Source organism: Chiloscyllium plagiosum, unplaced genomic scaffold, assembly GCF_037043375.1.
Source record: "Chiloscyllium plagiosum isolate Xiang-an unplaced genomic scaffold, Cpla_swu_hap1 HiC_scaffold_42, whole genome shotgun sequence".
Lineage (NCBI taxonomy): Eukaryota > Metazoa > Chordata > Chondrichthyes > Orectolobiformes > Hemiscylliidae > Chiloscyllium > Chiloscyllium plagiosum.
The window spans coordinates 2,065-14,965 of NW_028270180.1; the positions used below are offsets into that span (position 1 = coordinate 2,065).

General features: G+C 41.2%; 1 protein-coding gene across 5 annotated transcripts in view; it reads right to left on the reverse strand.

The window, feature by feature from the left end:
• Nucleotides 1-3,131: 3,131 nt before the first annotated feature.
• Nucleotides 3,132-12,901, reverse strand: part of lrrc49 (leucine rich repeat containing 49) — a 274,354-nt gene continuing 264,584 nt past the window's right edge. For all 5 annotated transcript variants that reach the window (XM_087982207.1, XM_043680302.2, XM_043680301.2 and 2 more), the window contains 2 exons: nucleotides 11,714-11,867; nucleotides 3,132-5,204 (listed from right to left, as the gene is read on the reverse strand). In XM_087982207.1, coding sequence (XP_087838333.1) covers nucleotides 5,010-5,204; nucleotides 11,714-11,867 — 349 coding nt within the window. In that variant the 3' untranslated portion in view covers nucleotides 3,132-5,009. The remainder of the gene's footprint in view (nucleotides 5,205-11,713; nucleotides 11,868-12,901) is intronic.

Here is a 12,901-nt window from a genome sequence, read left to right on the forward strand (position 1 = left end):
TGCTAAAGGCAGCGGTGGAAATGAGTACAATTTTATCATTTAAGAAACATTTGCACCAATACATGGATGGCATAGGTATGGAGGTATATGGATCAAACACAGGCAAATTGGATATATTAATTGTGAAAACTAGGTGGCACAGCGAGGTTGGGCCAAAGGGCCAGTTTCCATGCTGGAAACTTCTATGACTCTATGAGTAACTGCTCATATTGTGTGAATGCATTTTTCAAATTGGTCTTTTAATAAAGGTAGGAATCCTGCATATTTCTATCTTTTTTCCACTTGCTCTGCCTTCAAAGAGTATATGAACACCAAGCCTCTCTGCTCCTGCACCTGCTTAAACACCAAGCCTCTCTGCTCCTGTACCCGCTTAAACAAGCCTCTCTGCTCCCGCACCCACTTAAAATTGCATTATTTAGTTTATATTATCTTATTATTTCCAGCAAAATACATCTTCCTAATTTTCACATAAAATTGCATCTGTTATGAATCTAGGCAAAAGTGAGGACTGCAGATGCTGGAAATCAGAGTCTAGGTTAGGGTGGTGCTGGAAAAGCACAGCAGGTCAGGCAGCATCCGAGGAGCAGGACAATCGACGTTTCAGGCAATAGCCTTTCATCAGGAATCATCGGGCAATAGCCCTTCCTGATGAAGCGCAGATGCCCGAAATGTTGATTTTCCTGCTCCTCGGATGCTGCCTGACCTGCCGTGCTTTTCCAGCACCACCTTAATCTAGACTCTGTCATGAATCTGCTTATTTCACCTGTCTGCTAATGGCGTCGTGGTATATTTTTCTGGACTCCCATGTTGTTTACTACCTTTTCAAATTTTGGATCATCTGCAAAGTTTGAGGTTCTGCCATGCATACCCAAGTCTAAGTCATTAATACATATTTAAAAAAGGCACTCTTCCTTGCAATAACCCTGGGGCCATTATATGTCCTTCCATTCTGAAAAGTAATCCATTGCTATACATAGAACAATAAACAATACAGAACAGAAACAGGGCAGTCAGCCCACCACATCTGCACCAACCATGATGTCATTCTAAACTAATGCCATCTTCCTGCACATGGTCCATATCCCTCTATTCCCTGTATCTGTCAAAATGCCTCTTAAACTTTGTTATTGTATCTACTTCTACTGCCCCCACCCCACCCTACCCCATCCCCCTTCCAACAGTGTGTATCAGGCACCTACAACTCTATAAAAAAAACTTACCTCACACATCTTTGAACTTCCTCCTTCTCACCTTAAACCTATGTCCCCTTGACATTTCCACCCTGAAAAAAAGACTCCAACTATCCCTATCCAAGCTGCATCATGGCTTAGCAACCTTTATACTCAATGCTCTGACTGTAGAAGGCAAGCATTCTGCACTATCTTATTGATTTGTGTTGTCACTTTCAGGGAACTATGGACTTGTACCCCAAGATGCCTCTGTATATCAATTCTCCCTTAGAGTCCTGATTTTTACTGTATACTTTCCTTTTGCATTTGACCTCCCAAACTGCATCACCTCACACTTGTCTGGATTGAACTCCATCTGCCATTTCTCCAACCAACTTTCCATTTGATCTATATCCTGTTATATCCACAACTTGACTGTGGATTAGAACTTGATTAGAAATGTAGTTTCTGCAGGTGGTGGTGGTTAGAGATGTTGTTTTTGCAGATGGGTGAGGGGGTGTTGTGGGGGGAGGGGAAGGGGAACACTACACAAACGGTCGCGGGATTCTTGCAGCATACTTAAGGCTAAGATTTTAACGAATATAAAGGTTTTAAGAAATAGTTTTAAACTAAGAAATAACTTTAAAGTGTTGTAGTTGACCACAAAAGAAGCAGTAGGAGCATTTCACAATAAGCTTATAGTATGATAAGGGGAACTGGATAAAATAACAGACAGGCTGTAACAGACAAGGACAAGGACAGCAGGGTAGCCAGATAAGGAAAATTAGAGAAAAACGAGTGAGGTAATCGGCTTATGATAGGATGGGAAAAGGGAGGCATGATTCCGCAACTTGCAAACTGAATAAAAATGCTTACATGCTTTGTTTTCGCGTGCCTTTGCTAGCCTGATTGCTTGAGCAAACGCCCGTTCTTGCAAGGCCATAAAGAATAAAATGTTCTTGTTTCCAAGGCTTTGTCTCAGGCTGAATCGTGAGTGAGTTTTGTTTCTCACATTGACCATGCTGTTAGCAAACTTATTAATCAAACCATCTTCATGTTCATCAAAATCCTTTTTATAAATTACAAACAACAGAGGTCTCAGCACTGATCCCTGTGGAACACACTGGTCACAGACCTCCAGTCAGAAAAACACCCCTCCACAACTACTCCATAACACCCCTGAATAAATATATGACTATATATCACATGTATTTAATTGGCTGTAGAACATTCTGGGCATAAGGGAGTCAAAGCTACAGGGTAGACAAAAGTGTGGAGTTGAGGCCACAATCAGGTCATCCATGATTTTACTGAATGGCAGAGCTGGCTAGAGGAGTCAGATTGGAAAACACAGTCGACCAGTGTGTAACTTATCTGTCAAGTCAGATTTAATATCTTATTTATCTAATTAATTTATTTCAGGTTTATTCTTCACCTTAGACTGCTACATCCCATATTAGTTACATATTTGCTCATGGGTTTCACAATCTGCTTCCAGTAGCAACGTCGGACAATTTTTAAATCCTAACAATGACAATGAAAAAACACTGAATCAATTTGAAATGAACTTTAATCATCTTATTTTGGAATCAGCACTGAAGAAGAAAGAAAGGTTAAGAAATAAAATAATGAGCAAGCAAATAGGTACTTAGGAAAATCATTACCAGTCAATTACATTAATGAAACAGCCTCTCCATTAACAGGTACTGATATAAAACTTGGATTGTTTGTCAGTATTTTATAATCAAAATCAGAATGGTATCAGTTGCGCAACTTTTAATTATTCTAATAATTACTATAATGACAGACATCTTACTAAACTACAAACTAGAATCCCATTTCATTCTAGTTAATTCTGTGGCTTTGCACCGCAGACAGTAATCTCATTAGTGCACAACCACATTCATATCACGTGGACAACTAAGTCCCATTTAGCGAACCACAAATTATAGGCAACATATGTCAGTCTCCGACTAAGATGCTGAAAAGAGACACATCTTAGTTTTATTTTAACTGAAAATATCATAAGTAACGTGCACAAATGCGTGGTTTAATGACACAATAAACAGTTTTGACATTGAAACATTAGTCATAAATTGACTATGTAATTTGCACATTATTGGATAATTTTAAATTTTAACATAGTCGTGTCAGATAGCAGCACAGGTATCAAATAAAACCTGGCTTTTGACAAGATTGATATATTGTGGTTGAGTTAGGGTATCAAGCATTTGCAATTAAATGAGGCACAGATCCACTACGACCAAACTGAATGGTGGAACAGGATTGAGATACAGAAAGTCTCCTGATGTTAGTACGGCTGTGTTAAAATATTAAATATTATCTCAGCAATGTGTACAACTTGCTAGATTTCCTGCAATAGTCTGCTTAAATACACAAAGTCCAACGTCAAGCCTCCTTTAGTTCGGTGAAGTGGATTTAGCGAGCATCATGCTATAAAATCTTCCTTTACATTGACAGATAAACAATATAAAGAATATGAAGCACAATTAGTGTATGAAATCACACTTCCAGTTTGTACCTATTCCAAAATCAGGTGGTAGAGGGAACTTTAAAGAAAAGCAGTGCACAAAGAATTTCTGTTTATGTAAAACAAGACCAATCACAAATGCATAAACACAGAACAAGTTCAGTCATACAAACATGACCTTGAGACAGGTTTAGACATTTTATTAAAACTTTAAAAAGTTAGATGAGTAAACTTCTGTTCAGTTTTTAAGTCCCATATTCAACAGGAGTTTACTGAAAATTGACAATCCAGTTAAAAACCAGATAAAAGCCTGCCCCAGAGGAATAAAAAGCAAAGATTTGCATGTATTTGGATCATTCAAGACCACATCTGAAAACCTTGTATAGTCAATGAAAGACTTTTTGACATCTGTTTTAAAGTAGGAAGGACAACGATAATTTATGCACAGAAAGCTCCCAGAAACAACAATGTGATAATGACCAGATTATTTGTTTTTCTGATATTGTCTGAAAGAACAAATACTGGCCAGGACACTAGCAATAACAAACTTCCTCTTCCTTAAAACAGTTTCATGGAATTTTTTGTGCTCCCTTGAGAAGGCAGAGAGAGCCTTGTTTTAATGTCCCATCTTCAATGCAGCAGTCAGTACGGCACCGGGGTGCCAAGCTTGATTTTTATGCTCAAGTCTCTAGAATGAACTCAGTACTTTCTGACTGGGAGGTGAGAGAGCCATAAAATAAGCCACATCTCACTCAGAATTCATGACAATACATAATTAAACTGGTGGGACGAAAGGTCTAATAACAAACCACTACTGTATGACAGAGATCCCCAATGTGCAGTGTATTTTGACATGTCTACACAGTTAACAAAGAGAGAAAGGTGACTGAATAAACAACTTGCAAACTCTGGTTACAGGTACTCCTAGGTTGCAACACATCTTAACATTACATTAGAAGCAAACTTTAAAGTTAGTCCCACAAATGAATAAAGTCCGCAGTTAAAACTGGAAGTTTCCACTGTAACCTGATTTCTGGATAACAGTGTCCTGCTGAAGTGCTCTTAGAGTACATCAGCAGCTGAAGGTGGAAGACTAGTTGAAGAATGGCTTTGGCTTCCTTCACTCCTGTGCACTCTTATCTCATGTTTTAGTTACTTAATCCCAATTTGTTAAAGTATGTGATCTGACAACGTTTGTTCCAATGAAATACAAATCCTGAAGAAACAACACTTTGTAGCCAGTAATCTTTACAAGTGGAGATTTTGTGATTCAGGTTTTACTGCATCAGGTCATGTGGCAGAGAATGGATGATGCTGAACTAGAGCTAAAATGGGGTTGCGTTTGCTCTTCATTTCTGGTCCATTATGCTTTTCAGACATAGTTTCATATGTGTGTTTTTATTGCTCATCTGGATTACACAATCCCGGACAAGTTCAATGAATATCTGAGGCCAGAGTTTCTGTAGAGATTCGTTTTTAACATCAATAAGAGCAGCATCTTTAACCAGTTCCTGCACATATACTTGGCAAAATGCCTTTGTTTCCTGATTTTAAATATGGGAGAAAACAAAGGAACAGTTAGTAAATAACTTATTATATTTGTTTGTCTGCCTATGCCTTGCACCCTCTACACTTAATATTATCCTCAGAGTTCTGAGTAAAGATATCCAACACTTTGAAAATGTTAACATGAGCTTTGTGATCGGGTCAGGTTGCATTTCTCTGTGGCAAGACTGGAAACTCTAATGTTTGGCAGATGCAAAGTTGCATCTCATCATTAGAATGCTGGATTCATACTATTCTTTTGTCACGTACAGTGGAAGTGTATATACATAATTTTTTGACAGAAATAATCAGATGGATTTGGTGCCTCTTCACCAATCAGATCTAGAGATTAAAAGTACAACATTCTTACCTAAAATAATTTGAGCTGGCCATTTCTACAAATATAATGTGTTATCAGTGCTAACTTAATAATAGCTATTGTAATCCACCTGCAGCTGCTACAAGTAAGAGAGTTTTGAGCAGACATGTAACTTTAGTTACATCTTACAATAAATCCTGTAATGAGATGAATCCATGGCCAAATGTACGTTGTTTGTTCTTCCTAAATTTTAGTGTGGCTGCATTTTGAATATCAGCATTTTTATACCTGGCAGATGCAGTTAAGAGTCACAGAGCACGGAGACAGGCTCAACTTGTGTAAATTGACCAGGTTTCCTCAACTGAAATAGTCTGATTTGTCTGTCCCATATCCCTCTTAATCTTTCCTAAACATGGACCTGTACAAATATCTCTTAAATGTAGTAATTGTACCCACCTCTACCACTTCCTCTGGCAGCTTATTTCATATAGGTACCACCCTCTGTGTGAAAACGTTGCTTCGTAGAGCCCTTTTAAATCTTACCCCTTTCACCTTAAACCAATGCCCTCTAATTCTGGACTTGCCCCACCACCAGGGAAAAACCTTGTCTATTTACCCAATCCATGACCCTCATTTTATAAATCTCTCTAAGTTCATCCCTCAGCCTTCTAAGCTTCAGGGGACAAAGTCCCAGTCTATCCAGCCTGTTCTTATAACTCAAACTTTCTTGTCTCGGTAACATCCTTGTAAATCTTGTTCTTAGTAAATAAACACAGTGACTGACACTGAACAAACTTTTATCTTCATGGATATTATCAGAAATGAACAATTATTTTTGTTGACTGGATTCCCTTTTAATGTGGAAGGTTTTGTCATTATTTGTAAGTCAAACCCAAAGCAACTGCTCCATGAGTGGTGGTGTTCGCCACAATGCAGACTTCAACAAAATAAATGCTGTTTGTTTTTTATGTCAATACATACCTCCAATAAAACCAATTAAAAGTTCCGAACTGCAATTGGTTGGCAACTTTGAGATTTTGTTGTAAACATTTGAAACTATTACCATTACTTTTTTTTAACCATCCTGGTAGGTAACCGACCAGGTTTTAGTTACCGGTATTTACATTAAAATGAAAAGCACGGGTGTCTTGGCTAAGAGCAAAGGATAGGGCACAAGTCAAACCTTATGCAAAATATTTTGAGGATTTACCTTGATTTATACTTTTTTTTGCATGAAACAAGCCAAGTCAGGTATAAAGCACTTTCTACTTGAATTTTGTGGGACGGTTTAGTTCAGTTGGGTGGTTGTTCCTGGTTTACAATATAGTGTAATGGCCACAGTGTAGGTTCAATTCCTGCTATGGCTGATGTAACATATTCTCCTTCTTAACTTCTCTCTTCAGCTGAGGTGTGGTGACCCTCAGGATACAGCTCTCTCTCTCTAATGAGAGAGCAGCACCATGGCCTGGTAAGACTATGGCTACTTTTCTTTATTCAAATATATAACTGCAGACAAGCACTCCTTATTTTAGTCAGAGTCATCTTTTTGTTTATTACAAGAGCTTTAATGGACAGTCTTGTACTGTTAAATTGGGCCAAAACTGTCCAAACATGTATTAAGAGCAATTATATGTAACAGGGGAGACTTGAATCTCAAAGGTTTACACTAAATTTAAGCCCAGGTCACTTTACTAGGTTGTAAGCAATTCTTTAAACTGTGAAGCATAGAAACAATGACTAGGAGTAGACCATTCAGCCCTTTGAGTCTGCTCTGCCAATTAATATGATCATGATTGATGCTATATCTCAGTGCCAGATTCCTGCTTTCTCTCCATTATCTGCACTGCCTTTAACATCAGAAAATTTATCAATTTCCTTTTTGACTCAGTGACAAGGTCTCCACAGCCTTCTGTAATAGTGAATTCCACAGGTTGACCACTCTCCAAGTTAAGAAATTATTGTTCATCTCAGTCTTAAATGGCCTACCCCATATCCTGAGACTGTGTCCCCTTGTTCTTAACTTGTCAGACAGGGGAAATACCCTCTCTGCATCTAGTCTGAGTAGCCTTGTTAACATTTTATGCATTCCAATCAGATCCCTTCATATTCTTCTAAACTCTAGTGAAAACAAGCTCAGTCTCTCATTATAAGATTGCCCAGTAACCCCTGGTATCAGTCCAGTGACCCTCCGCTGCACTGTCTCCAAAGCAAGTATATCCTTTTTTAGACAGGGAACCCAAAATTGCACAAGATACTTCAGGTGTGGTCTTATGAAGACCCTGTATAACCGTAATATGACATTCCTGCTCTGAACTCAAATCCTCTTGCAAAATACCATTTGCCTTCCTAACTGCTTGTTTGTCTACTTTCATTGACTGGATGTACAACTGACGTACAAATCGCTTTGCACATCCACATTACCCAATCTATCACCATTTAAATAATATTCTGCCTTCCCATTTTTCACACCAGCATGTATAACTTTACATTTATCCAGCAGCTACCATTTATTTGCTCACACACTCAACTTGTTTAAATCATGTTGAAGCCACTTACATACTACTCATAACTCACAATCCTACCAGTTTTGTGACGTCAGTAAACTTGGCTTTATTGCATTTGGCTTCCTCATCAAGGTCAATTATAGGCATTCTGAATAACTGGGGCCCAAACATTAAACAGTCAAGCATGGTACCCCACTGGAAACTGTCACCCAGAAAACAATTATTCTATTTCCTGTCTGTTGAATAATTCTCCATCCTGCGATATGTTACTCCAATCCTATGTGCTTTAATTTTGCTCACCAGCTTTTTATGTGGGATCCATGTTAATACTTGAGAAGTGTGGTGCTGGAAAAACAGGCCAGGCAGCAGGAGAATCGACGTTTCGGGCATAAGCCCTTCTTCAGGAATGAGGCTGGTGTGCCAAGCGGGCCGAGATAAAAGGTAGGGGGGAGGGAATTTGGGGGAGGGGTGCTGGGAATACGATAAGTGGAAGGAGGTGAGGGTGAGGTGACTTCGGCAGAGTGGGAGGGGGAGTTGAAATGTTGGGCCACAGGGCGGTGGGGTTGATTGGTGCGGGTGTCCTGGAGATGTTCCCTAAAGCGCTCTGCTAGGAGGCGTCCAGTCTCCCCAATGTAGAGGAGACCGCATCGGGAGCAACAGATACAGTGAGTGATATTGGTGGATGTGCAGGTAAAACTTTGATGGATGTGGAAGGCTCCTTTTGAGCCTTGGATGGAGGTGAGGGAGGAGATGTGGGCGCAGGTTTTGCAATTTCTGCGGTGGCAGGGGAACGTGCCAGGATGAGAGGGTGGGTTGTAGGGGGGGCGTGGACCTGACCAGGTAGTCACGGAGGGAACGGTCTTTGCGGAAGGTGGAAAGGGGTGGGGAGGGAAATATATCCCTGGTGGTGGGGTCTGTTTGGAGGTGGCGGAAATGTCAGCGGATGATTTGGTTTATGCGAAGGTTGGTAGGGTGGAAGGTGAGCACCAGGGGTGTTCTGTCCTTGTTACAGTTGGAGGGGTGGGGTCTGAGGACGGAGGTGCGGGATGTGGATAAGATGCGTTGGAGGGCATCTTTAACCACGTGGGAATGGAAATTGCGGTCTCTAAAGAAGGAGGCCATCTGGTGTGTTCTGTGGTGGAACTAGTCCTCCTGGAAGCAGATATGGCAGAGGCGGAGGAATTGGGAATACAGGATAGCATTTTTGCAGGAGGTAGGGTGGGAAGGGGTGTAATCCAGGTAGCTGTGGGAGTCGATAGGGTTTGTAAAAAAATGTCAGTATCAAGTCAGTCGTCATTAATGGAGATGGAGAGGTCCAGGAAGGAGAGGGAGGTATCAGAGATGGTCCAGGTAAATTTAAGGTCAGGGTGGAATGTGTTGTTGAGGTTGATGAATTGCTCAACCTCCTCACGGGAGCACAAGGTGGCACCAATGCAGTCATCAATGTAGCGGAGGAAGGGGTGGGGAGTGGTGCCAGTGTAATTATGGAAGATCAACTGTTCTACGTAGCCAACAAAGAGACAGGCATAGCTGGGGGCCATACGGGTGCCCATGGCTACCCCATTGGTCTGGAGGAAGTGGGAAGATTCGAAGGAGAAATTGTTAAAGGTGAGGACCAGTTCGGCCAAACGAATAAGAGTGTCGGTGGAAGGGTACTATTGGGGACGGCGGGAGAGGAAGTAACGGAGGGCTTGGAGGCCCTGGTCATGGCAGATGGAGGTGTAGAGGGACTGGATATCCATGGTGAAGATGAGGCATTGGGGGCCGGGGAAACGGAAGTCTTGGAGGAGGTGGAGGGCGTGGGTGGTGTCTTGAGTATGTGGGGAGTTCCTGGACTAGGGGGTATAGGATAGTGTTGAGGTAGGTAGAAATGAGTTCAGTGGGGTAGGGGCATGCTGAGACAATGGGTCAGCCAGGGTGGTCAGGCTTGTGGATCTTGGGAAGGAGGTAGAACCGGGCAGTGCGGGGTTCCCGGACTATGAGGTTGGAAGCTGTGGGTGGGAGATCTCCTGAAGTGATGAGGTTCTGCATGGTCTGGGAGATGATGGTTTGGTGATGGGGGGGTGGGGTCATGGTCGACGGGGCGGTAGGTTGGCAAGGGGCATGGGACGTTCTGCAGCAAAAGTCGATTGCCAGAATATTATCATGGCCCATTGTCTCTGCAGTATTCAGTTTCTCCAACTGTTTCTTGATATCATGTGGAGTGAATCGAATTGGCCAAAGACTGGCATCTATGATGCTGGGGTCCTCATAGAAGGCCAAGGCAGATCAACAACCAGCATTTCTGACCAAAGATTATTTTGAATGCATCAGCCCAATGTTTGCACTAAAATGCTGGGCTCTCTTATCATTGAGGATGAAGATATCTTTGGAGTCTCCTCCTCCTCCAGTAAGCTTTTTAATTCACCATCACCATTCGTGCTGGAAGTAGCAGGATTGCAGAGCTTAGATCTGATCCATAGGACATGGAATCTCTTAGCTCTGTCTATCATTTGCTGCTTATGTCACTTAGCACTCAGGTAGCCCTGTTTGTAGCTTCACTTGGTGCACAACGCATTTTTAGATATATTTGATGATGCCCCTAGCAGTCATCCTTCACAGCATCATACCTCCAGAAGATATCCTTTGGCCCATCAAGTCTGTATCACCAAAAATGCACTCCTACCTATACTATTCCTAGTTTCCCATATTAGGCACTTGAAGTGCTCATCCAAGTATGTTTTAAAGGTCCCACCTCACCTATCCTCCCAGGTTGTGCAATGTTCATTGAACCACAGTTCAATGAACCCTGGCTTGATCATCTTGGTAGATTGGGGGAATGTGCTGACCTATGAGCTAGCAGATTGTATTGGAGTACGATTTTGCAGTTGCTGATGGCCCATGGTGTCTCATGGAACCCAGTCTTAAGTTGCTACATCTGCTCTGGTACTCTCAGTATGAAGATGGGACTTTGGTGGACTGTGTGGTGGTCAGTCTTACTAAATTAAAACAAAGAATTGTAGATGCTAGAACTCTGAAACAAAAACAGAAAGTGCTGGAGAAACTCAGCAGATCTGGCAGCAAATTAGAGAGAAAAACAGAGTTAACATTTTGCATCCATTGATGAAGAATCACCATTCCCTTATCACCTACCACAGACCTACTCAAGTAGCAAACTTCTTTAGGACTCGACCAGTTGAATCAGTAGTACTGCTATCAAGCCACTCTTGGTGTTGGACATTGAAATCTCCCACCCAGAGTACATTTTGTGCCCTTGCCAGTCTCTGTGTTTCCTCCAAGTGTTGTTCAACATGTAGGAGTATTGATTCATTAGCTGAGGGAAGATGGTACATGGTAATCTGCAAGAGTTTTTTCCTTCCCCATGTTGACCTGATACCATGAGATTTCATGGGGTCCAGAGTTAATGTTGAGGACTCCCAGGTCTGCTCCCTTTTGACTTTATCTCATTGTACCATCACTTCTGCTAATCTGACTTGTCAGTGGGACTAGACATTCCTAGGGATGGAAATGGTGATTTTTGTGACTCTATAGGTAAGGTATCATTCAAGAATATGTTGTTTGACTAGTTGTCCAATTTTGGCACTAGTCCTCAAGCTTTTCAGGGTTGACAGGGTTATGTTTGACTGTCCTCCAAAATGGTCTAAACATCCCATACAATAATAAATAAACAATGATTGATGTTTACCTTGAATTGTTCAGTGATGATGTCTTTATTAGGGTAATTCATGATTGCTCGGCCTACTGTCTCACCTCCAAGCTTTATGCTATCCTTAGATTCCTCCAGGGTTATCCCAGATTTCTTTCCTTTTCCCTCTAGTATGAATTGCAGCTGTTTCTTCCTGAGAAAAAAGAGAAACAAAATACTAAAAGCAGTAGCTGTAAAGATAATTGATGGGTTGGTGGTCACCTTTCAAAATTCTATAGATTCTGGAATAGTTCCTGCAGGTTGGCAGGTGACAGGCCACGTTATTTAAGAAAGAAGGGAGAAAGAAAACAGGGAGCTACATAGGGACAGTGTTTTCTTTTATGGAGATGACAGCTTAACTCACTTGCTACTAATTCATTGTATCAGCAAGGACTGAAACATAGGCTTCAATGGCAACATACGCACACTCTCAGTTAAGCACTATCAAATGGAGTTTTTTTTTTAACCAACCTGTTGAGGAAGAAAAAGTAGACATATGATGCATACCAGAATAACAGCAATAAAAAAATCAGGAAGAGTATTTCAAATACAGGAGAAAGGCTAACTTTGAGAATAAAGGCGGCTAAGACGAAGCATGAGGAAAGGATGACAGGCTGTGCTAAAACAAGTAATAAAATGTTCTTCAAGCATGTTAATAGTATAATATTAGAGTGGGGCCCACTCTAAGCTGGGTAAGCTGGGTAAGCTGCTCACTGAAGCAAAGGATATGGCAGAGGTACTAAATGAATATTTTGCTTCTGTCTTTCCCAAATTAGAAGATGGTGACAATGCCCCAGTTGAAAATATGGATGCTGAGCAACCGAACAATTTCATGAAAGATAAAGAAGTGCCAAAAACGCTGGCAGCACTCCAGGTAGAGAGGTTGCCATGCTCAGATGGGATACATCCTAGATTGCTGAAAGCGTTAAGGGAGCAAACTGCAATGCCGTTGACAGAAATTTTCAAGAAGCTCTGTGCACAGGATTCGTCCTGGTAGTCTGGAGGATTGTAAATGTGACACCATTGTTTAAGAAAGGGACAAAGAGCAACAGGGGTAACTACAGACCTGTCAGTTTGATATTAATAGGCGGAAAACTGATGGAGGCCAGAATACAGGATAAAGTATTATACACTTAGAGAAAAATAAGCTAATACCAGACAGTCAACATACCTTTGTTAGGGCAGGTC